General features: G+C 37.7%; 1 protein-coding gene across 1 annotated transcript in view; it reads right to left on the reverse strand.

Moving 5' to 3' along the window:
* The window catches only part of PHLPP1 (PH domain and leucine rich repeat protein phosphatase 1), a 231,035-nt gene that overhangs the window by 73,346 nt on the left and 132,135 nt on the right, over window positions 1–25,554 (reverse strand). The window contains exon 4 of the mRNA XM_023512412.1: window positions 18,074–18,240. Within this exon, the coding sequence (XP_023368180.1) occupies window positions 18,074–18,240 (167 nt within the window). The remainder of the gene's footprint in view (window positions 1–18,073; window positions 18,241–25,554) is intronic.

A 25,554-nucleotide genomic window follows, 5' to 3' on the forward strand; every position in this document is an offset into this window, starting at 1 on the left:
GACACTAAATCTAGACACAAAACGTGCTGAACTACCCAATGGTATGATCTAAGAAAGTTCTTAGCTTTCCATCCTTTCTCCAAATTCATAGTCATAACTAATTAACAGTAGGAATAGTTCACACCTCAAAATTGCTACTGAGGGAACACAGCAGTGTTTTGTCCCTGTATCTGTCTACCTTCCTTTTTAAACTAGACAACAGTATGCCATGTAAATGTATTACTGTCAATACTTAGTGGATGTTTTCCTCAGTTACTAAATTCTGAGGTATAATCTTCTAATCTTCTAAGAATAATTTGCTTACTACCTTACGCAAATTATGCAATTCGCCAAGAGATGAATGCTTAGTTTCTTAATCAGAAAAGTTAAAATGTACCAAATCCATGTGTTCAAGTTCCCTACATTTATTAGGTAAAATGTAAAAGCTTTAAAAGAGGTCAATCACAGTTCAACAAGCTTGTATCATTCTGGCCTCCAAAGTGAGTGCTCCTGAGAAACTGAAGTGAAGCCATTTTTATCCAAGGGCAGAAAAGAAAAAAAGCTAATGTTCTACAACATCAAAGTTGAAAGAAATAAAGGAATACACGCAAATGCTGCCAATCCTCATACTTTCTCCTGGGCTTGTTCCGTCATGATCGTAAGACCGGATCAGCCCTTTTCTCTTTCTTAGCATTTATTCACTCAGTCTATCCACATTCAAAAAGTTCTGTACAAAGTTTGTTTTCCATCTGACTTACAAGGAATAGGCACATATGCTTGGATGTATTTAGGAAATAGAACTAAATATTTAACATGACGACTATTTGGAGGTATAATATTAATTAGTTTTTGATATATCTAAAATCTTGAGTAACTTCCATCCAGGAACTTAGGGTATACACGACACACTCAGAAAGCCTGACTATAAAATAAAAGAATGATAGAATTCTTAATAGTTCTATTTTAAAAACATATTCCAAATGTGCTTAAAATAAGTTTCACAAACAACGCCCAGGAAGAGGAAACTATAACTGCTTTTTCCTCAATGAGTCAACAACAAAAAAAATCAATATTACTTCCTTAAATTATCACTCACCACAAGTGGATCACTGAAAGAGATTCCCTAGGTGAATAGATTTCTATTTCACAGCAATAACCCATGTTTAACTTGTTTTCTTCCCTGTGGGAGAACACGCTAACACACTTTGGAAATTATTAGGCTTCAGTATTAAGTAATCAAAGAGCTGTTCAAAGGCTGGACTTGTAAGCCTAGCTCTGGGCTTAACCCCCTGCTTTGCATTAATTATGAAAAGCAGGATCCCTAATGGCTTAGAGTGGCTCTGGCTTATCAGAGAATGCCAGGCTGCCAGGGCTCTATTAAGATTCACTATATTTGCTTTTAAGAGAAAAGACTGATTTTATTTGATTACCAAAACAGTAATGGTTATTTTAGCAAAATGAGTCAAACTAGAGAAACAATAAGGAAAAAGTTAACAGTTCTCCTTCTTTTCAAGTCCCATCCTTCTGAGATAGCTACTGCCACTGGTATGGTATTCAGCCTTTCAAAGCTTTCTTCTTTGTAAAACATAAACTTGCATAAATAGGATAGCCCCCTCCTTATTTTTTTTGAAAGGATTATACCACACACATTTTTTCTACAACTTGTTTCCTCATCTAATATGTACAAATCATCCTTCTCATTCAGTACATAAAAATCTAACTCAATCTTTTTGAAAGCTGCATAACGTACAGAGTACAAATGTATCAAAATTTATTACATTCCTCCACTGACTGACACTGGGAGTAATTTCAGTTTCTCTGCTGTTAAAATTCTGTAAGAAACATCCCAGTCACGTATTCATTTGTGCACCAACAATTTTATTTTGCAGTAAGTATAGATGCCTAATGCCTCATTCTTAACTTTAAAATACCAAAAAACTGAAAATTAATACATTTTTTCATTGACTTATGTGGTAGCAAAGGTGACCTGACCTGACGTGAGTATTCATTTGTTCTCTCTAGAAATATCAATGTTTGCTAATGGCTGCTGTCCCAAACTCTGTGAGAGATGCACCATGTTATCTTTATGTAATCTGAAACTCTCTGAAACACAAATGGCCTTGAGACTTTTGATTAGGAGACTGTAAACCTCTACTTATAAAAGTATAACTGGTGGGCCCAAGAAAATATACAAATTAAATTTTAATATGTTGTGCAAAACCAAAAAAAAAAAAAGTGTAGAAATTCATACTTCCAATCAGCCATGCAAGAGAGGATCCTTTTTCCTCATATTACTTTTTCACTAGCAGTTAATGTTAACATCTTTGCAAGTTTTCCTAATCTGATGGGCAAAAATGATACCAGGTTATTTCAATTTTTATTTTTCAGTGAAGTTGAGCTTCTTTTTGCACATCGTCCTTGAGATAGATGTTCACATTCTTTGCCCATTTTTAAATTGAGCTGTTTGTTTTCTATTTATCAATTTGTAGGCACACCCTGAGTACTCCCTGTCACGTATTGTCATATGCTACAAATATTCCTTCCTATTGTCTAGTTTTTCCCACTTTATTAATACTACTTTTGCCACACACTAATTTTGTATTTTTGTTTGCTCAGATTTGGCAATTTTTTCCATTATGGGGTCTGTACTGTTTACTTTGCTTGGGAAGGTCCTCTCACTCCACTTCAAAGTGGTATAAGTGTTCACTTACATTTCCTTCTAATATTTACATATCTTATTTTTTACATTTGGATCTTAATTCCTCCTGATATTTGTTTTTAAATGCAATGTTAAGTAGAGGTCTAACCAGTTTCTGGCAGCTATGTGTGCATCAATTTATTAAATAAATCTTCCTTTTTGATATCTATTCAACTTAAATAAACTTCATAAACTAGAGAAAGGGAAAACAAAAAAGCTCAGTGCTATTCCAATAAAACAGACAATGAGAAAAGGTTAGGTAAAAACTAGTTACATTTACTTTTTGCTTCTCTTTTCTTCAAGAGAATTTCTAAAACCAAGTGCATGCTATTGTTCTTCCTAGGAGCATACACCCTGTGGTCTTGAACAGGTAAAATTCTTCCCTAAGACCATTAGTTTGATAGAGTAACTTTTCTATCTTGGGAAAAGTATCAAAGTACTTTATAATGTGTATTGAATATACTTGCTCTTAAGAAACAAAAGTGGAGAAATGAATGAAAGAGAGACCATTAGTCAGCAACTTCCTTGACTTATCTTCCACACACTCTGCACATTCTGATTTCTTTAGTGTGGTGCTTTAATAGCTTAGGAACTTAGTCCTACAGCCATGTTTTAACATTTTTGCCCCCATCTAGGTACAATACAGGGCAACTTGCGTGTGCTGTAACAGTTCCATAAAGAAGCAAAATAATTTGCAAAAGGCAAAGTGACTGTCTCTCCTGGGTGTAGAACTAAAGAAAGAGTACCTCTGGCCCCATGTTCCTCTTGGACTTGTCTGTGGTTGCACTGGCATGAGAAACATTTGACTGGTTGTGCCTGCTTCAGAACTGCTGGGAACGCCCACCCTTTAGAAGGCATGACTCAACTCCCTTTGGCTCTCACAATGCTGTCCACACCCCTAACCTCCACTGGCCTGTAAATGAACTCTCATCTCATCTCAGTTTCTTGCTACAGTGCTCTTCCTGTCATCCCTATATGACTTCTGAAATGAATCCACATGAACTCATATTTGCCCTTCTGTGCCAAGGGACGAGCAGTCCACCCAGTGGGCACCAGCCATCGTCTTTCTGGGAGGCCCAGCAGCGGGTGAATGCTAATGTGGCATGCGACAAGCTTCTTAACACGTGAGCCAAAATAAGCAGAAACCATTCTGTCTTGAATCCCAATCACCACAAATGTCTCTTGGTATAAGCAAAAGAAGCCTATCACCTTCTCATATGCCTAGAAAACAAAAATAAACACATGCATATTTCACTTCATAAAAATAAAAATTTACAGCCACAGAAGGATTTAATTATAATTTTCTAAAGCAACATTACATGACCAGGCACAATGTCTTATGCTTATAATCCTAGCACATTGTGGGAGGCAAAAGTGGGAGATAATCGCTTGAAGCCAAGAGTTTGAGACTGGCCTAGATACTACAACAAGACCTTGCCTCTACAAAAAATTTTTGAAAAATTAGGCAGGCCTTGTGGCATATGCCTGTAGTCCTAACTATATCCTCCTAGGCAGGAAGATGGCTTGAGCACAGGAGTTCAAGGCTGCACTGAGTTAAGATCACACCTCTGTATTCTAGCTGGGATGACAGAGTGAGTGATCATTATCTCAAAATAAATAAATAAGTAAATAAATAAGAATTGCTACAGATGTTAAAAATCAGGAGAAGAGTAATCAAAGAAATAGAGAATATTCAGTTTTGGCAGTAAATACAATGGACCTATTGCTGTAAAGGCAAATTAAAGCATACCTAAAGTAAGAAATTCTTATTTTAATCCCTATTTTAAAGTAATTTAAACAAGAGGCACTTAGTAGTTACTTACTATGTTCCAAGCACTAGGCTACGTTAACTCTATGGATACAACAGTAAACAAGGCAGAGCCCTTGCCCACAGGATGGGGGATGAGGGAGATGGCAGGGGCAGGCTCCATGAATCCTGTAAGTATATTCCACGGAAAACCACTCCAAATCACAAGATGGCAATTATGTGAAAATTCTAGTCACTAGATCTATAGTAACCCACACCAACTAAATTTATGAAAACGAAGAGTCATAAGCAGTATAAATTTGTCATTTTCTGATTCTTTTAATAAATTAGCAATATAAGAATCAAAAGATAAGCAAGAAGTATATTATCATGTTACACTTAAACATCTTTTTTTTTAAGATGGTTTCTTTACTCAATCTATTCATGGCTACAATTTTTTCATTTTCTCACCAACAGCTATGCTCACAGCCAATTTAATCAACAATACTATTTAAGAGATGTTTAGTATTACCCACACCAATAGGAGAAATAAAAAGTAAAAATAACATTTCTATAAAAGACAGATAACATAAAACTTTAAAAACAGACAGAAAACAGATCACTATATCTGCTTTTCTCAAAGTAAAGGAGAGAAAATCCACTTGTTTACTTGCATGAAATCACATTTGAGTCACACAAAGATATATAGAAGTAAAAACCAGACAGGATCTACATCAAGGGTACTAGATTACCAAAGGAATGGGAAAGTGAGAGAAGCAAGAGCCAGAGAGAATAACTGTGTCGTGAAAACATGCTTGGACATGAGTAGCTTAACTCCATGTCACAAATAGGCCAAGCCTATACAGCTGATAATGAAACAGAAAAAAATCCAACACCCAAAAGTTTACTAGGTTTACAAAAAAAAACTGGGATGCTCAATTGAAACATTCATTCACTAAACATTTACTGAGTTCTTACTTATGTGCAAAGGTATCTGAAACATACAAAGGTGAACTGGACGTAAGTTCTGGAACTGAAAACAATTTGAGAACAAACTGGCTCTAATGTAAAGCAGAAGATGAAAACTTACTGAGAAAAAAATATCATGAGATTTTTTTAAAGAAGAGAAAACTCACTTTTACGTTGGGGACATACCAGATGGGACAGACAGACTGGGACTGGAAAAGGTAATATTTAAAAGAAAAGCATGGTGTGACTGTTGCTCAAACATTGACAAGCATGGTTAATAATGCAGATTCCTGGGCCCTATCACTAGAGGTTCTGATTTGGCTCTGGGATGAAAAAGTATTTGAACTTCTAGTTGTTATAGTTCATCCTGTGTTAATATAAAAGAATACTACAGACTGGGTAATTTATAAAGAAAAAATGTATTTCTCACAGTTTTAAAGGCTGGGAAGTTCATTATCGAAGTGCCTGATAAGGGCCTTCTTGTTGTGTCATCCATGGTGGAAGAGCAGAGAGGGTATTGATTCACTGATGAGGGGAGAGCCCTCGTGGCCCAATCACCTCTTAAACAAGTCTCACTTCTTAGAACTGTTACATTGGGGATGAAGTGAACTTCAGTGGAAACATTCAAACCAATAAACACCCCAGGTGATTCTGATGCAGGCATTTCATGAATTGTTTTGAGAAGCACTGATTTGGAGGGCAAAAATACAAGGTATAATTGGGAAAGATTAAAAGGCCAAATTATTAAGGAAAAAGAACTCCTATGGTTGCAAAGGATGCCTAAAGCCTAATCACAGAGCTCCTGGGGGTGAAGATACTGGAATTTACACCCATGGAAAACTCTGAACTAAAGGAAATAATCTATCTATTCTAGAATGCACAGATTGGTGTACACATAAATCAGATAATATCGCCCCTTCCTCCTGTGCACACACACACACAGTATGAAATAGAAGTATACATTCTAACAGAAAGTGAACAACTTTTTGGAAAGACAGATTTTCCCTAAGACTTTCTCATTAATTATAAGTCCAAAAGACGTCATCAGGGAAGGAAGGGCGTGTTCTGCTTTTACAAGGTCATTATCAAATATCCTGCCAGTTCTAGTGTTATCTAACCCACCCTCAAGAAATGCCAACAGGCCTGTGACTCCTCCTTTTCAAAGCTCCATTACTGTGGAGCATAGTGAATGACATCAAAATTACAGTCACTCGGGACTCAGAAACCCACAGGGCTTTGGTTTTTTAAACTGACGTGTGTCGGAATGAGCTCCAGAGTTAGATGGTGTTTATCTGACATGGGGTACAGGAGAAAGAGAGAAAGAGGGGCATTACTAGTCTCCATCAGCGTTTAAGTTATGATGAAACTTCACCAACAACAACCATAAAATAAACAACTGTTGGCGGTCCCCTTTCTGTAGACTTATTACTGTCCTCCTAAGAGCTGCGCAGAATGAAAAGTTATCACTCAGAATAGCAAATGTTTACAAATACAGTGTCTTACATTAAATTCTTGCTGTTAAAAGTTAAAGCTCAGAGATTAAACAAAGAGCTCCACTAAACCACAGAAGAATGAAATTGGGCAGAATACAAAAATGGAATTGGAATCAAGCAAAGGCTTTTGAAGATAGTGTACCCCTCCATTTGTTTTAAAGTGGGGAATAAAAGTTAAAGAATGTCTTAAATGATCGCAAGAAGTCAAGAGGGCAAACTGTAATTTAATACAGGCTGTCTGATAAATAAAACTTTTGTTTCTGAGCTCTCCCTTCAAAATATGCTATCTGAGGGAAGAAGAAAATAGGCTACTATTGCCAGGAATGAGGCTGGCAGCATTCTTCAACAAGAGGACCAAAGGCTACATAATCTCAGCACCCTCCGCACCACGTAAAGGTCCTCCTTTGATCAAATGCTCCCGGAAGGAAAGCGGGAATTTTGTGAAATGGAAAGCTTCCCAAGAGGATCAAAATTCCATCTGAAAAGCAAAGCTGTGTAAGAAAGCAACTTCTAGTGCTGGAAACAGTTAACTGTAAAAAGGACATTCCATACATTCCATGAAATTCCTTACACACTTGGCAAGCATCACCAAACCCTACTGGTGGCAATTCCTTCCCAGGTTATCTCTATCCTTAAGTAGCACTTAAGCTAAGTGGCTTTTTTTTCCCCCTTACATTGGGCTTTACCCTTTCTTTAGCAGTTAGCAGCTGGTTTGCTTGTAGCATTTTTTATGTAGCAGAACATCTTCAGAGAAGCTGAAATTATTCTAAGTACTGCTGTCTAATCTGGCAAATGAGCTGCAAAAATATTTTAGCATGCAAGTCTATTCTGTTATGCTAATGAATTATCACTATTTCCATTAAAAGTTTTCAGGAATTACTGATAAAAACAAAATCTCTCTTTGAATAAAAACCTGGAAATGTGAGCTTTTAGTAAGGATAATAACATTAATAACTCTGTACCTCTGGAATGCCAACATTCCCAAAAGAACAGAATAGGAAATAAGGTCATTTGTTTTCCATCCCATGGGGATTAAAAATGGAGAAATTTGAGCTTTCTGAGAAGAAAGGCACTTAGTAAATGCCATGCATAATTATCAGTTTCTCGCTGCTCATTTCTCTATAACTTTCATTCTGTTACACACACATTCTTGCACACTCAACTCAACTTCATTCTTTCTTCCCCATTGTTCTTCTATTCCAAAAAGCCAGCCCCTTTTTCCTATTCTTTTCAGCTAAAACAAATTTCACATCTAATCAGTGCTCTAATCACTTTTTTCTTCCAAGCCTTTAATTCACTTCCTGCTTATTTCGGGTGACAACATACTCATTTATAACACGGTCTTTAGAACCCAATCATACACTACTAGGTTCCTTGACACTGACCTCTAGCTACTATTAATGTAATGTGCCTGATCAGAAATCATTCTAAATGACTGATGTTCCCTTATAATAGTTACCTTGAATGCTAAATACACAAAACGGTTTCACTGCTCAAAGTATTTGTAATGCTTTCTTCTGAAAGTTTTATGACCACATTCTTTTGATTATCTTCGGTGGTAGAAAACAACAATTCAACAAATATTTACTAAGGGCTTTATAACTTAGATGGTGATTTTAAAAGTCTCCATATGCTTATTAAAAGGTGTAATTAGTAAGTGCAATAGGTATAAAGAAAGCTACCATTGCAGAAGAAGAAAAAGTCACATGGAAATGGGAAATAACCAAATGCTTCAAGAAACAAAATTACAAATACACTCTGAAGGGCGGGGTAAGACTCAAAGGTAAAAGCAGTGCCCGTTCTCACAAGGTCCGTGGCAAGAAGATATGAAGACTGTTTACAGAATGGCGAATAGATGTATATAAAGGTATGTTTGAGAAAGTCCAATTTCAAACTGTCCATTTTAAAACTAATGTCTCCTTTTCCAACTTCAAATCCTTTCTTAAGAATCTTTTTCTTTGTAAAGTTTTCTGAATCATCTCACTGTTCACGCTGTCTGGTCATCATACCTTCAACTAAAGAGAAATACAGTGATACAATACTGGTCTTCACTTCTAAAAGTTCCTACCATACTTTTTGCAAAGAAGTATTGTACTTACACAAAATTGAATGAATACAGACAATTCTCACCAGCACTCACTCATGTGTCCATTCACTTATAAACTACATAGCAACAGCAATGACCTCTGAGGACATCTGATTCCTGCCCTCCAGGGATTCGAAGCCAAGCAGAGCAAACAAGATAAATACAAAAAATAGTGAAGTAAGGAAGGTGATAGACTGAAGTCATTCAGGCAAAAATTAAATGTAACATCAACTATTTAAAAGTTAAAGCAATACTGCTATTCCTATGCATTATAACATTGTTACAAAAATTGGCTTAAGTATTGCACAATATCTTGTGAAACTGCAGAGACAACAGTAACAAAATAATAATAAAATCTCAGTATTCAAAGAAGAATATTAAAAAGCTGATGGTCTTTTTTTTTTCTGCCTATTTCAGTATCACATGTGGTAAAAATCACATTAATTCTATAGATGGGCAGCACCTATGGCTCAAAGGAGTAGGACGGTGGCCCCATACGCCGGAGGTGGCAGGTTCAAACCCAGCCCCGGCCAAAAACTGAAACAAAAAAAAAATTCTACAGACACACAGCCATTTTATTTGACTTTACTTTCTGACAACAACTGATGAGACAAAACATCTGTCCTGGCTGGGACCACTGTCTTTTGGAGCTTGCAAATTCTCCCCACATATGTGGGTTTTGCCCAGGTACTACTATGCACTTTAGATTCAGTGGCCTATCTTCATGGTCCTAGACTGAGCTAGTGTGGGTGTGTGTTGTTTGTGTCCTGTGCAGGAGAGATGTCCTGTCCTGGGTGGGTTCCCACCTTGTGTTCAGAGCTGCTAGGATAGGCTCTGTGACCCAAGACTCTGAAATGGAATAACAGTATAAATAATTGTCTTGCTTTTATTAATCTGTCCTAAATGTATGAAGAGCTCATATTTATTTCAATGTTTAATATTAAGTATTTTGGTTTTTATTTAGTAGTTTGGTGAATTTTTTTTTTTTTTTGTGACTAGAAATACAACATAGGAACTTAAACTCTTGTTTATAACATCAATTAAACCTATGGTAAAGTTGGTTTCACCCCCACTGTCTCACTTGAAGTTGCAGTTTCCAAGAACCTATTGACAACAATGTTAACTTATCAAGTCATTGAAATTACCAGGTCCTAATGAAATTAAAGTTAGTGGTCTTTCTATAAAAGTAGTTCCCTTACTAGAACCATCTGGCTATGCTAGCTTTATTTCTCTATACATATTTACCTACAAAAAGCAAGAGCTAGCAGGCAGATTTACTTCCCTTATTAATGGATGGAAGTGATAACCACCAACCATCCAAAACAATTGAAACATTGTATCTATGAAGTAGTTATTTTATAATTTGTCTAATTCTCATATACAGAATTAAGCAATTTAAGTATATTCTAATTATCATCAATTTGTGAAATATTTACAAAAACACAAGCTTCTTTCTTAAAGTGCTAGGTAGAAATGATTAGTAAATGAAAATAATCTAAAATAAGGGGATTTAAATTCAACTTAAATGACAAACTTTTCAAGTACCATGGAGAAAGCTACCAAAACCATGTATGTACACACAAATTATTACTATCATACTTTGCTTTTGAGTTCATTCTTTATACTGCTCTTTTTAAATATGGCAGGATATCACCATGAAAGAATTTTCTGATCTATGGTCCCATGTGAAGGACTGCAGAATATACTACCCTCAATCAGCCACTTTTGCATAAGAAGGCATTTGTGCAAAAGGCACTTGAAAAATAGCAGGCATTAGAAGAATGCTCAGACCTCCCCTTGTTTTCCTGAAATCAAGAAAGAAAGCTCTGAGTAAAGATGCCCTCCCTCTACCAATATTCTTACCACCAGAGACTAAGAGTCAAGGCTGAGAATTCTATATGAATTCTAACAGATCTTGTTAAAATAATTATTATCTTTCTTTGGTCTCCTCATGAATTTTAGTTATTTTTCCATGATTTCCTCTTCATTCAACCTGATACATGAGCATTTAGGTTTTGCCATCTCTTCAGGTATTTATATTCCTATGGGGGCTCCTCTATACATATAAATATCTGCATGCTTTTTCTCCTACTAATGTCTTATGTTCATTTGATTCTTAGGTCCAGAAGGAGGGCCTTACAGGTTACAGGTAAAGTTTTGCCTCCTCTACACTTACAAACTTTTAGGTCCTTCAATGATCCCACCTATGAAATTTTAATAAATGATAAATGAATAAATTAAAAATCTATAGGAGCTAAACTTATCAGGATGGTAAAATGTTTGAGCACAATTATAATTTAGTACAAATAAATTCATATTGCTTTGCTACATTAAAAACATAAAATTAGGACATGGGAAGGAAAGTTATATCTCTTGAATTTAAACTAGCAAAAAGTTGTCCTTACTGACTCTACAAAGAAACTTACTGTACTTTAAAAATCATTCTGCATTGCAAAACAATAATCTTAGTATTAAAAGCATCTGGGTCATCTTAGTTAATAAGTGAAGTGCTATTTATTAATAAAAGAAAAAAATAATGTACTATAGTTATTAGTGACATATATAATCAGAAAAGAAACCATTGAAACCACCAAAAATTACTCTCATGTTTGCTTCTCCTCTATATTTTGAAAACTAACTTGAAAATTCCAATGCTAATAAAGGAAAAATAAACAGAAGTAGTTCCAAGAACAATGTTTTCCCCCTGAAACTGCTGACCTGTATGTGTACATCAGCATGCCATCTTTCCAGATTTAGAATGCTGGTGCAAATACCAATTTAAATGTTCCATGAGAATAACTCACTTCTTTAAGATGAAAATTTGCAACAGAAAGAAAAATTAAGGAGATATGCACTCAAGATAAAATGCCTCAGAACTCTGACATGTTAAAAGTTTCTCCCTAGATATGTGCCCTAATACTATAATCTAAAAGTTAATTCCTTTGAGATTTAGGTAAAAACATACAAATAAATTATCCTTTGGTATCGCCCTAACATGTTCCCTGTGAAACACACACTAGAGATTTATAAGCACAAATTCCTTAAACACACAAATAGAAACAATTAAATACATGGCATATCTCAAAACACCACACTAACTGAATATATAAAAAAGGTACATTAATGCTTTCTGAAGTATAAATATAACTTTCTTAAATACATATCCTAAGTTTGGTTTCTAGTATGGAGACTATATACTATACTATATGTATATGTTGTATATGTGTTTATATATATATATATTTTTCAACTTATTACCTTGAAAACTTGGCAATAAAATCTTTCTTGGCAAATGAGAGCAGGAAGCAAGCACCTCATAGTAGTCTATGGTGAAAGAGGAAATGGTTTAAAGCCTGTTTTTTTCCCAAAGGGCAACACAACAGCAGCTTACCAGTTATTCAGACCCCAGCTACCAAGTCCCCCAGGCCTAACTTTCCCATGTTTAAAGCAAGGAAAGGACAAAACAGAAACCTTTTATAAATCACTGCTTTATATTATACACTATAAAGTACAAAAGTTGATAATATGTCACTTGTGTTTTGTTTTGCTCTATTAAAGAAAAGTCAATGAAAAAAGCTGGACATTAGCACATACTGTGTGATCCATTTATATCAACCATAAAAACAGGCAAAACTAATTTATGCTGTTTGAAGTCAGGACAGTAGTTATCTTTGGGGTAATAAACAGAGAGGTACAAGGAGGTATTTTGGAGTGCTGGTAAAAACTGATTTTGTAGTATGGCATACAGTATGTTATTTTCAAGATAATTATTTCTAAATAATGTAAGAATGATGGAATCATCAGTACAAACGGATTTTTTGATAATTCTGTTCTAGATACCTAAGTACTTACTGTTCTGAGTAATTTTAAAGATGATAAAACAAACCAAGATCTTTGAAAAAAATATATGTGTGCTGATTACATGGATGTGTCCACTTTGTGGAAATCCAACAAGTTGTATACTCTTATTTGTGACTTTTCCATGTTTTTGTTATACTTCTACAAAAAGACTTTCAAAAAGTTACATAAGGGAGAGTTATATCCCAGATTTTCTCCCCAGTTCCAGCAGGAGACAGTCTATTTCCTGGAAGAAACTGAACCACAGAGTCCCTGATTTATCAGGCATAGCAGAAAACACTGTTCTGAAAACTGAGAGATTAAATAAAAATCCATATGCTAAACCCTGAGATTCCTGCTTTCTTCCCTACTCAGTTCCCTGAATCTTGGCATGCACTGCCCAAGCAGAAGACCAAGAAATTCCTATCTAGTAAAACTGACACACTCTAGGGGAAAGACCCACACAGTGTTTGTCGTGTGGCAAGCCAGAAGAGCAAGTATCTATACCAGCTCCAGGAAAGAAGCCTTCCCCCCAATCCTCGCCAAAAAAAAGGCATTGAGAAGAATGTTAGAATTCTGTCAGAAAGCTTACAAATACTAGAGAAAATGAAAAGCATATAAGCTATTATACAGCCAGCACAAGAAAGGAAATGTAATCACTGCATTTATATGACTTAGCTGTGAAAATAGTTCCATACTCATAATAATGTAAAAAATGAATACTGATTTAATAGAAAATTAATACCTATATAGAGAGGATGGGGAAGAAGTTTGTTCAGGCGACAGAGGGAGTGTGGGACAATAAAAAGAGCTAAACTCTTATTTCCACAGTAATAAACCAACATACAAAGTCCACTAATGAAAAATCAAGACATACTAGTATATGTTTAATATTTAGAAAGATGAAAAAAAACAACAGAAAGAGCCAAAAGACTCAAAAATGGTTGTCTAGAGAACAGGACTTGGGTATAAGGATGGGCTGAAGCCTCAGCAACCCATTTCTTAGTATAAACCTTGTTGCTTATTAACACTTGAAAAAATCTATATAGAATATTACTTTGATAGGGAAAAATGTCTTAAACTTTAAAACACACATAATAAAAGCTGAACTCAGTGGCTCACGCCTGCAACCTCAGCACTTCAGGACGCCAAGGGAGGAGGATCACTTGAGGCCAGGAGTTTGAGTCCCTGTCATGGCAAGAAATAAGAATTAGCCAAGCATGTGGCAGGTGTCTATAATCTCAACTACTCAGGAAGTTGAGAAAGGAGGATTGCTTGAGCCCAGAAGTTCAAGGCTACAATGAGTAAGAATCCCACCATTGCATTCTAGCCTGTATAACAAAGCCAGATCCTGTCTCTAAATAAATAAAATGAAATAAATAAAAACACACCAAAAATACAAAATCAATAAAAACAAGAAAGGTACAAGACAGTAGGCGAGAGAAATAGAGGCTGACCTCAGAGGGAAAATGACCACAGGCAATCAGTGCAAGGTCCAGGTGAGAGCTGAGAAGTGCTTTTCCTAGACAGTTGCTAAGAGGGTGTGTGTAGTAGAAGGGTGGGCTCAAAGGGTAGAGATACAGAATCAAAATACATGGGGATCAAGTAAGGGACTAAACAGCAAAGCAGGACTTGAACCCTACTGAAGTAGGCTCGTGCCCAAAATACCTTTCCATCTGGATATTTATTTATTCCACAAATACTGGTCCTTAAGAAGTATCATATTCTCCCATGTAATAAGAAGCTTTATTTGTTTGTTTTTAAGAGACAGGGTCTCACTCTGTTGCCCAGGCTGGAGAGCCATGGTACAATAATTATAGCCCACTGCAGCCTTGAACTCCTGGGCTCAAGCAATCCCCCTGCCCCAGACTCCACAATAGCTGGTACTACAGGCTCACACCACCATGCCTGGCTAATTTTTTTCCTTTTTATTGTTCAGGCAAGGTCTTGCCATGTTGCCCAGGCTTATCTCAAACTCCTGCCTCAAGCAATCTTCCAACCTCAGCCTCCCAAGTGCTAGGATTATAGGCAGGAGCCATTGCACCCAAACTAGAACTATTTTAATTTTCTTTTTGTTTAGGCTTATTATAAAATACTCAAGTAGAAAAATACAGAAAACAATAATAGAGATCATCCAGGTATTCACTGTTTAGTTTTTAAAAATATTAACATTTTTGCTTCTAATTTTTCTTTTTAAAGAAATAGCATTACAGATATAGTTGAAACTCTCTTTAAACCATTCCTCAATCATCCCATAACTTCTTCCCCAGAAGGTATCATTAACCTGAAATTGGTATTTAACATCCCTATAGATGTCACCTCTAAAAAGAGAGCACTAGTTTAAATGAATTTTAATGCCCTATTCTAAGACACCAGGATTCTATAGTATAATACAAAGTTCTAGATATTCTACAATAGAAACAACAGAATTCTACACTGCTGTGAAATGCACAAAGATTTCAAAATAATTTCAAACCTCAGAACAGATTTTGAATAATGATATAACCCTTCAGCAAAAAAAAGAAAAAAAATTGTATTAATTTTCTTACAGTAGTCTCAGAATAAATATTAATATCAATGCATAGGGCATATAAAAACCTAATTTAAGAATTCCACTGTGGGTTAACTTTCATAGTACCCATCAGCTACCAGGAACAATGAGGAGTTGGTTGAGCACACCTTTCTTACTGGAGTCTCTACACTATGTAACTAACTCACTAAAGCACCAGACTGTCCCCTTCTCCACCAGGCATATGTAGTAAAAATATTCTTTTAAAATGTATGTAATGCCAGTTTGGCTTAAGGATGTTCTTGATGATGCAGGCAAGTTATTTTTATTACATCTCAACCCCTGAGTACATGTCTTTTTAATTTTCTGGGTGATAAAATAGGAAGTAAACATAAAACACTTTTGGTGCACCCTGAAGTTATGATGGCATCTCAAGGAAAACACTTAACGTGATGACTTGGGTTGCAAGTGAAAGCAATCACTATTTACATGGAATACCACTTTTTACTTGAAAGAACCACTGGCAAAACTATTGTTATTTGTACTTGGGTATTTGACAGTCATTTTCTTTTTTTTTTTTTTGAGACAGAGCCCCAAGCTGTCCCCCTGGGTAGAGTGCCATGGCATTACAGCTCACAGCAACCTCCAACTCCTGGGCTCAAGCGAGTCTCCTGCCTCAGCCTCCCAAGTAGCTGGGACCACAGGCGCCCACCACAACGCCCGGCCATTTTTTGGTTGCAGCGGTCATTGTTGCTTGGCAGGCCCGGGCTGGGGATTCGAGCCCGCCACCTTAGGTGTATGTGGCTGGCGCCTTAGCCGCTTGAGCCACAGGCGCCGAGCCGACAGTCATTTTCTTTAAAATGAAATGAGAAAGTTGCTTCAGAAAAAACTGATGATGTTTGTTGCCAATGACATATAGCCTTCGAGCTTTTGATAGAAAACCAAAATTTTGAAAACCTTGTTTCCACAGTAAGCTTGAAACTTCCTAACACTTAAAGACCTGTCTGATGAGATCAGTGGTAATAATAACAAATGTAAATTCTTGAAACTGTACAAATGAATGTGTCAACATTTGGAATATCTGTATTACACAAGGAGCCAGTACTTTGCAAATGACCAACACTTCATGCAAAAAATGGTGCATGGATAAAGATTCAAGGTATAAGACCAATCAATGGATCTTAATATTAAAGAATTCAAAAGTTTTTAGATCTCAGAACTAACACTTAAGAAATGACCACTTGTCAAGTTTTGGTGTAATATCAAAGAAGAATAGTCACAATTATCTGGAAAAACAATTAAAATACTTTTCCATTTTCCAAGTATATCCACAAATTTTATTTAAACAATTATTGGATTATTCTTTCTAGTTGTTAAAAAGCCACACACACAGAATCAGAATGGTTAACTGCCATAGTTTAATCTCTGATCATATCAGTTATTGACTGATTGGAGACAGAGTCTCACTTTGTCAGCCTGGGTGAATGCCGTAGTGTCACAGCTCACAGCAACCTCAAACTCTTGGGCTCAAGCGATTCTCTTGTCTCAGCCTTCCAAGTAAGTAGCTGGAATTACAGGTACCTGCCACAATGACTGGCTATTTTTTTATTTTTAGAGACGGGGTCTCGCTCTTGCTCAGGCTAGTCTCAAACACCTGAGCTCAAGCAATCCACCTGCCTTGGCCTCCCAGAGTGCTGGGATAACAGGCATGAGCCACCATGCCCTCCCCATATCAGTTATTTAAAAACAAAAGAACTAGCCATTATTTATTTAAAATAATTGTGTCTTTTACAGTTATAGTCTTGTATGTTTGCAATAAATATATAAATACCAGAGGCTTAATTTACCACAGAATCAAGAGTATTACTCTAACAAGAAAGGAAATGGATATGGTAAATTCCACATGTATCTTTGTTTTGGAGATTTGAAAATCTCTCTGAAGGAGATTTTCTTTGTATAACATGTGACTCTTCAAACACGTACACTCATCTCTCAGATGACTTGGTGTTAATATGTTAAAAGACTTAAACCTTAGTTCTTAAATTTCTAAGGAATGTCTTTTCATAGAAAAAACTGATTTGCAAATTTCAAAAGAAATAATTTAATCTGAACAAACCCCTTAAGTTCAGAAGTAACACAATATGTTATTAACTTTTTGCAGATGCATTTTTAGACAGGTTATGGAATAATAGTGGCTGGACGAGAACTGTTCTTGTACAAATCTATCCAGTTAATAAACGCCAGAAAGCATTCATTTCTTTCTTTCTTTTTGAGACAGTCTCACTATGTTGTCCTCTGTAGAGTGCTATGTCTATCACAGCTCACAGCAACCTCAAACTCTTGGGCTTAAGCAATTCTCTTGCCTCAGCCTCCCAAGTAGCTAGGACTACAGGCATCTACCACAATGCCCAGCTATTTTTTGTTGTTGTTGTTGTTGTTGTTGTTGTTGCAGTTGTTATTGTTGTTTAGCAGGCCGGGGCCAGGTTCTAATCTGCAGCCTCAGTGTATGTGGCTGGCACCCCACTCATTGAGCTACATGCACCGAACTGAGAAAGCATTAATTTCAAAGGCAGGAACCATGAAAACAGAATTCAGAATGAGAATTGATAACATCCTAATAAGCAAAGTCCTATTACCCTGCTCTCTGAAAGTTTACACACCGTGGCTTTTCCAGTCAGCACATTTAAGAGATTATAACCAGAAGCTGCTTCTGCCCCCCAACCCCCTTAAGGAGCCATCCATCTCCCTGGCTCACCTTTGCAATTCATTGAGCCCCCTGGCAGCAGGCAGGCTAGGGTTTTGCCTTAGGAAGTTTTGTTTTAAATTGAGATGAGTGAGGTCTTGGCTGTAGAAGAGGTTGGCAGGCAGATGTTCCAGGCTACAACATGAGAGGTCCACTGAGCTAATGCGCTGTGATGCAACCTAAAGTAGGGATAAAAAGCACAATTTAATTTTAATATTTATCCTGTAATTATTTTCTATGAATAGAAATAAGATAACTGCATTTGGGAACAGACACACTATGCAAGTGCCACTGTTAGTCCAAACACAAACCAAGAGTATTTACAATCATGACAGACCAAATGTACAATGACGGTCCAAAAACATTATAATGAAGCTGAAAATTTTCTATAGCCTAGTGATTTGGTAGCCACTATAACACTGAAATGCTACATACTACCTTTTCCATGTTCAGATATGTTTAGACACACAAATACTTGTGTTGTATTAAAATTGCCTACAGTATTCAGTATAATAACTTGTTGGACGGTTTGTAGCTCAGGAGCAATAGGCTATGTTGTATGGCTTCAGTGTGTGGTAGGCTATCCAATCAAGGTCTGTGTGAGTATACTCTATGATATTAATACATAGAGTACAACAATGAAACCACCAAATGACGCATTTCTCAGATCTCAGCCCCATCATTAAGTGACACATGACAGTACTTAGCACAGAACTGAACCAAGTACTATGAAAGCAGAAAACAGTGCCCCTGCCTGGAGGGTGCTTATAGTAACCTAGCATAGGAGACAGGTTTGATATAATACAGATTTTCCCATCAGGTTTAGTGATACCAGTAATTTCCTCTGATGTAGGAGTTTTATTCTTGAAAATGTAAGAAATAACTCTGTGTATATTGATTTAAAATAGCACAAACAAAGGAAAAAAAAGCAGTTTATCAATGGCCTTGCACACATCTTCAATAATAATGGTATCATCTAACCAGATTCCATTACCTAACTGCTACAAACTTCCACAAAGTTTCAATGAGATGCTTATAAAGTCCTTGTGCTTTGCTTCATGTCAGTATTCATGTGAAATTTGTATCTAAATGTTTACCCAGATGTTCAGCGTTCTCCTGGTTAAATGATTCCTACCCCAGCCAAGATCCTAGGGCTACACACCAACTTGCATGTTGGAGACGGAAAATGTGGTGGGTACCCTGTATTTCTCAAATATTCTCTCCAATATTCCAGGTAAGACAGTGTTAGTTCATGCCAAAGCAAGTGGCTTCAGCCCCACTGCCAGACATCTTGGCTCTTTCTCTCTTCACAGAGAGAAAGTTCTAGGACTCTAGTTGATTCTATCTTTACCAAAGCTGTAGGGTAGAAACTTTACTGCTAATCTATGATCAACCTCATGTCCTTTTCTATTACTAAGCACCAGGTTTCTTTTCCTACTCACAGGCGGCAGCAGAACACATTCTTAGGAGTGTGGCTCTGGGCTCAGAGTGTGTGGGTTCATATCCCGACACCACAGTCAGGAGCTGAGATAACTGGAGCAAATCACTGATCTCTCCAAAATCCAGTTTTGCATAAGGTTAACAGGAATAAAGACAGTACCTACTTCTCAATGCCTAGCATAGAAAAAGCATTCAATCAATGTTAATTATCATCAATATTACTATTTCCAAACAGAAGAATTCATACTTCATATCCACTAGAATCCAAATTCTCTTGATGCTAAAAAGTACTCAGAAAGGTACTTAGAAATCTGCATAAAATATACTCTGCTGATGGCATATTTGAGATTGGACAGAAATTACTGTACATACATGAAAGGTAAAGGGGCACTGGTGAAAGAAAAAAGTTGGGCAGGTCTCATCTCAGAAGATCTTACAGAGTTAAGTCCTGAGTTTGCATTTCAGCAAATTTATCTTTCCTTGAATTTTTACCACTTAATAAGAAAAATAAAATTCTAAACAGGGCCAAATACTCATATAAATCAAGAGATATAAAAAGAGCAAAAATTTTAATTGACCTGAAAAGGTAGATGCAAAAGCACCAGAGCCACACGGAACCCTACAGAGTTCACAGGAGTGGAGGAGTGGACAGGAACCTGTTTATAGAAAGTCAGGTTGAAAAGTTCTGCTAGTCAGTTGAACCATTCACTCAAAACTACGTGTTGAGGCTTGGCGCCTGTGGCTCAAGCGGCTAAGGCACCAGCCACATACACCTGAGCTGGCGGGTTCGAATCTAGTCTGGGCCCAGCAAACAACAATGACGGCTACAACAACAACAACAAAAAAAATAGCCAGGCGCTGTGGCGGGCACCTGTAGTCCCAGCTACTTGGGAGGCAGATGCAGGAGAATCACTTGAGCCCAGGAGTTGGAGGTTGCTGTGAGCTGTGAGCTGGCACTCTACCTAAGGCGATAGCTTGAGGCTCTGTCTCAAAAAAAAAAAACTCTATGTGATGGTGTGTGCTGGACCTTGTATTTCACAAGGAGCGACTATAAAACAAGACAGACCCAGACTCTGCCCTGAATGAGTATCCATCAAAAGGAAAGGGAATTAAGATACATGATAGCTGTTACAATCATAGAGCAAAAGGGCAGAACACCATCCCAAGACTTCAAGAAAGCTTCCCAGAGGACATAATGTCCAAGCCGAAACTTGACACAAAGTAGAAATCTGTATTTTTTGTCTGCTCCAAATACTTTCTCCACTTATTCCAGGTACAATCCTTCATAGGGGAAAAGCAAACATTATCTTGATGCTCTGGGTATAGGAAGGCATGTACTCTATATGCAATCCTACTGCTCCATCTGCTGAAGCCACAGACCCAACAGGTGCTGGCAGGAGCCCCAAGCTAGGCTAATCAGAGGACTTCTTTGGGATTTATATATTCTGAAGCCAGGAAGGGGGAGGGAGAGTAAGAGGGAAGGAGAGAGGACAGCTGCTTAGTGCTGTAGTTAAAATGAATGAACTAGATCAGTATGTATGAACCTGAACTAATAAAAAAGCAAACTGCAACATGCTACATAAAGTATAATACCATTTAGGAAAAACATTTTTAACACAAGCACACATAACTCCATATTATGTATAAATAGTTATATGTGCAACAAAGCTATAAAACCATAGACTAGTCATAAACCAAATGACAGTGACTGTTTCTAGATTGGAAGGGAGGGAAATGGAAATAGGAAAGAGAAGATAAGAGATTTTATCTGTAATGTTTACTTTGCTATAAGAGGAACAACAGAAGATACGAAGCAACTGTATCAGTATGTTAACAACTGGGGAGGCAGTGTAAGGAAATTATATTATCTGTTGTATTGTTCTGTGTGCGTGCATATGTGTGTTGTGTTAAATTTGGGGGGGGGGAGGGAATGTGTTCCCCAGCCTGAGCAAGAGTGAAACTCTGTCTGTACTAAAAATAGAAAAATTAACTGGGCCTGGGGGTGGGCACCTGTAGTCCCAGCTGCTGAGGAGACTGAGGCAGGAGCATTGCTTTTATGTACCCAGGAGTTTTATGAGGTTGCTGTGGGCTAGGCTGATGACACTGTACTCCCATCTGGGCACCACAGTAAGATTCTTGTCTCCCTCCAAATTTAAAAAAAAAAAAAAAATTGTGATCAGCAAAAATGGAGGGAAAAAACTGAAAGCAGCCTTCAGGCTTTCCTCCCAGTTCAGTGTTCTATTAGGTGGTACACCATGGACAAATCTTCCCCCGGTAATCAAAGGACCCCCGTTTTAACCCTTTATAGTGGGTGAATAGTAGTTCCCTGAAATACACATCACTGTCTCAATCCACAGAATCTGTGAATATTATCTTGTATGACAAAAGATGTGATTTAAGTTAAAGATCTTGACAAGAGATGCTTACTCTAGATGATCCAGGAGGGCCCCAAATACAACTGCATGCATTCTTATCGGAGGGAGGCTGTGGGAGTTTTAAGATAGAGGCGGAAAAGGTAATGTGACCAGAGGCAGAGACTGGAATGATGTGGCTACGAACTGAAGAACACCCACAGCCACCACAAGCCAGAAAAGGCAAGTAATAGATTCAGCCCTGAATTCTCCCCAGAGCCTTTGGAGGAAACTGGGCCCTCCTGACACCTTGATTTTGGACTTTTGGCCTCCACAATTGCAGAGAATAAATTTCTATTCTCTTTAACAGGCAGGTTTTTAGCTGGATGTTGTGGGTATCTGTGGTCTCAGCTGGGCGTTGTGGGTGCCTGTGGTCCCAGCTACTTAGGAGGCTGAGACAAGAGCCTAAGCCCAAGAGCTGGAGGTTGCTGTGAGCTGTGATGCCACAGCACTCTATGGAGGGCAACAAAGTGAGACTCTGTCTTTTTAAAAAAAAAAAAAAGTCAGGTTTTGTGAATTTGTTGCAGCAGCCACAGGAAACTAAAACAATCCTTCTCTTCAGTGAATATCTACTAAGTGCCAATCACTGTTCTAGGTAAGCACTTAATATATACGTCAGTAAACAAAATGAAATCCCTGCCCCCATTAAACTTTCCTCCCAAATAAATAAATATTAGAAATTGATAAGTACTATGGAAAAAAACAGAACATCAAGATGGGGTGGAGGAGCAGGGCTGCTGTGAAGGTGGTAAACTATAATTTAAACAGGTTGGTCAGGGCAGGAGTCATTCAAGAGGCCACGGTTAGACAAAAAGGACGTGAGGAAATCAGCTGAAACAAAATGATTTATTTAGGAGAAGAACATTCCAGGCAGGAAGGCAGGAAATAATCAGAGTTAAGGTCCGCAGAAAGGAGTATACCTGGCATGTGCAAGGGACACAGAGACCACTGAAGACAAGAGGATGGTGACGGGCAACAAGGTCAGAAAGGTCAGGAGGTGGGGTGAGCAGCAGATGCTGTGGGGACTTCAGGGCACTGGAAGGATTCTGGCCTTTAATGTGAGTGGAATGAAAAGTAAGCCTGAGAAAAGGGGAGAGGTAAAAAGCAACTTTCAGGAGACACTCCACATCTGCAGGGCTGGTGCCAGGACGTCTTGGATACCAAAAGCCCCATGGATACCACATCCGCAAATGACCAGGTACCTGATATGAAAATGACACGTCACAGTTGGCCATCCCTATGCACTGCCTGTAATCTGCAGCTGGTTGACTCCAAGGGTGAGAAACCCACAGATACAGAGGCCCAACTATACTATCCGGTTTCCTTAGTTTTTACCTGTCTGTCTCTAGACTGTCAGCTCCATAAAGGCAGGGATTTTCCTATTCTGTTCACAGATAACCCTATGCTCCGCACTAGGTATGACCCTGACAATGCACCTGCTGGAAGAATGGCCTCTGGTTACTACTCGTCTTCTCTCACCAGTCTGCCTCTGCACTTATGAATTCTTTCACATGGAGGCCACTGTGAAGAAGACAAATTCTTTTTCAATGGAAACATCACGCTAAATGGTCCCTTTAGTGTGAGAAACTGATTAAACTCAGAGAAAATGACTAAACGTCAAGCTGTATTTGCTTCCTTTCCTCATTCTGGACCACAAGCTGTTTCTGCTGGAAACAGGGGGAGGAGACCACAGTTACAAGGCTACCAGTGAGAGCGGCCTTACAGGAGCTGCAGCAGAGACAGGAACATCTACAGCGAGAACATAAATTCAACATGTCACGATGGCCATGGGGCAGCGGGCTGCCAAAGTAACTACAAAAGCTACCATGAGCTGCACCTCTGCCCAGCCCTGGGCCCTGGCAACAGAATGGGAGGTTTAACTGCTTCTGCCCAGGCCCACCTGGGCACATCAGGACTCTAAAGCACACCAGTTAGAAGGTTCTACTTAATTCCTGAGGTGAAAAAAAAAAAAAGAAAACCTACCAGTCAGGTTACTCGCAGAAAGTGACACATCTACATGGCAGCTATTAAAAATTATTTTTAAAATAAAAAAGACCTACATAAATAATAAATATTAATCAGAAACCACCTGTGCATATCTCAGAATAAGTAGTCGTTATTGTTTTTTGGTTTTTTCTAAGTAGCAGCAACCACAATAATAGTAGCTAACATTTAGGTAGTGCTTCCTTTGTGAAAGGCACTATTTCAAGAGCTTAACATAATACTTAATCTTCCCAATAGCTTCCTGTAGTAAGGACTTACTCGCATTTCAGAGACGCAGGTTAAACTGAGTCACAGAGTATGCCGAAGTCCACATGGCTGCAGCAGAATCAGAGTTTGAACAAAAGCCTGTACTAGTAACTTGATACAATCAGGTCAGGATCTGGAAGGAAATTCAAATCTGACCAGAATGGAGGCTCCTCTACACTGAAATTAAAATAATAACGTAACTAGAGCAAAGAATATTAGACGTAGTTCCTAGGATAAGCTTTGGCCGTAATAATGAAGACAAGGTGGGGACAGACAGGGAGAGAAGCAGAGACCATCTGTTGACCAAATACAGATTTCAGACCAAGGCGAAGCCCTATGGGGTGTTATTCGCTGACATCGTGGGTTCTGCCCACTTCAGTCTCACAAAGGTTGTCCAACTGGGTAACAGCAGTGCCACCTGGTGAGCACCTAATCAAATTTTTAAAGGTTACCTGCAAAGTGTCTTTGGAAAGAAAATGAAAGAAACAGGGACATTCAGAAATTACCTCAAGTCTCTGTTATAAAAAGGGACTTCTAAATGATCTCATGATCAGAATTAAGTCCCTTTTGGCAAAAACTATCTGTTCTTCAGTTTCCTCATCTCTAATGTAGAATAACATCTCCTGCGATCAATTTGACAGGTTGCTGCAATAATACTTTTCTCATTTTAAAAACTTGCTCTGTAGACCAGGTATCCCTAGAGCAACATCCAAAGCTACAAACAATACAAATCTATGAAACAAAAGTCTACTGTACAGGGATTGCTCATCACCCTGCACACACAGATGAAAGTGCAATCAAACTATCAATAAACTACAGATGAATGAATTCAAGTGTTAGATCAGTTGAAGGTAGAAAATCAGTTCTATTCTGTATTAACAATAAAAAAGTTTGTCTGATAATTAGAATCAGTAAATTAAATGGGGTTTTTCCTGCATGAACCTACATACTCTGAGAGATACACGAAAATGAACATGACTCCCAACTCTCTGCTGAAGCTGTCTTCTTTTCCAAATGATTTATAAACATATATGGGGGGTATGCGTTCATTTGCCTCTCAAAATATTTCCTCCAAAGAACACTGAAGGCTAAAAATAAAAATGATAATATAAACAATAAAATGTTCAGATTACTTAAACGGGCATCCACACATTTTCTAATACGTCACTTGGCTTCACACTTTCCTGAGAAGTTTTTTTGCCTATCTGTAGAACCCTTATGTCAAAAAGTATCTCTGCTCTCCGTCTGAGTTGCATTTCTAAACCAATGTATCTGTCCTACCCCTACCAAGCTGTCAAAATCATCATCTTCCCCTGTAAGAGGTCTGTATTCTGCATTACTTGCATCCTTCTTCATGGTTCACTTAGTGGACAATCATTTTTCATAGGTAAG

The sequence above is a fragment of the Otolemur garnettii genome, unplaced genomic scaffold (genome assembly GCF_000181295.1).
Source record: "Otolemur garnettii isolate 467f Iridium unplaced genomic scaffold, OtoGar3 scaffold00027, whole genome shotgun sequence".
Lineage (NCBI taxonomy): Eukaryota > Metazoa > Chordata > Mammalia > Primates > Galagidae > Otolemur > Otolemur garnettii.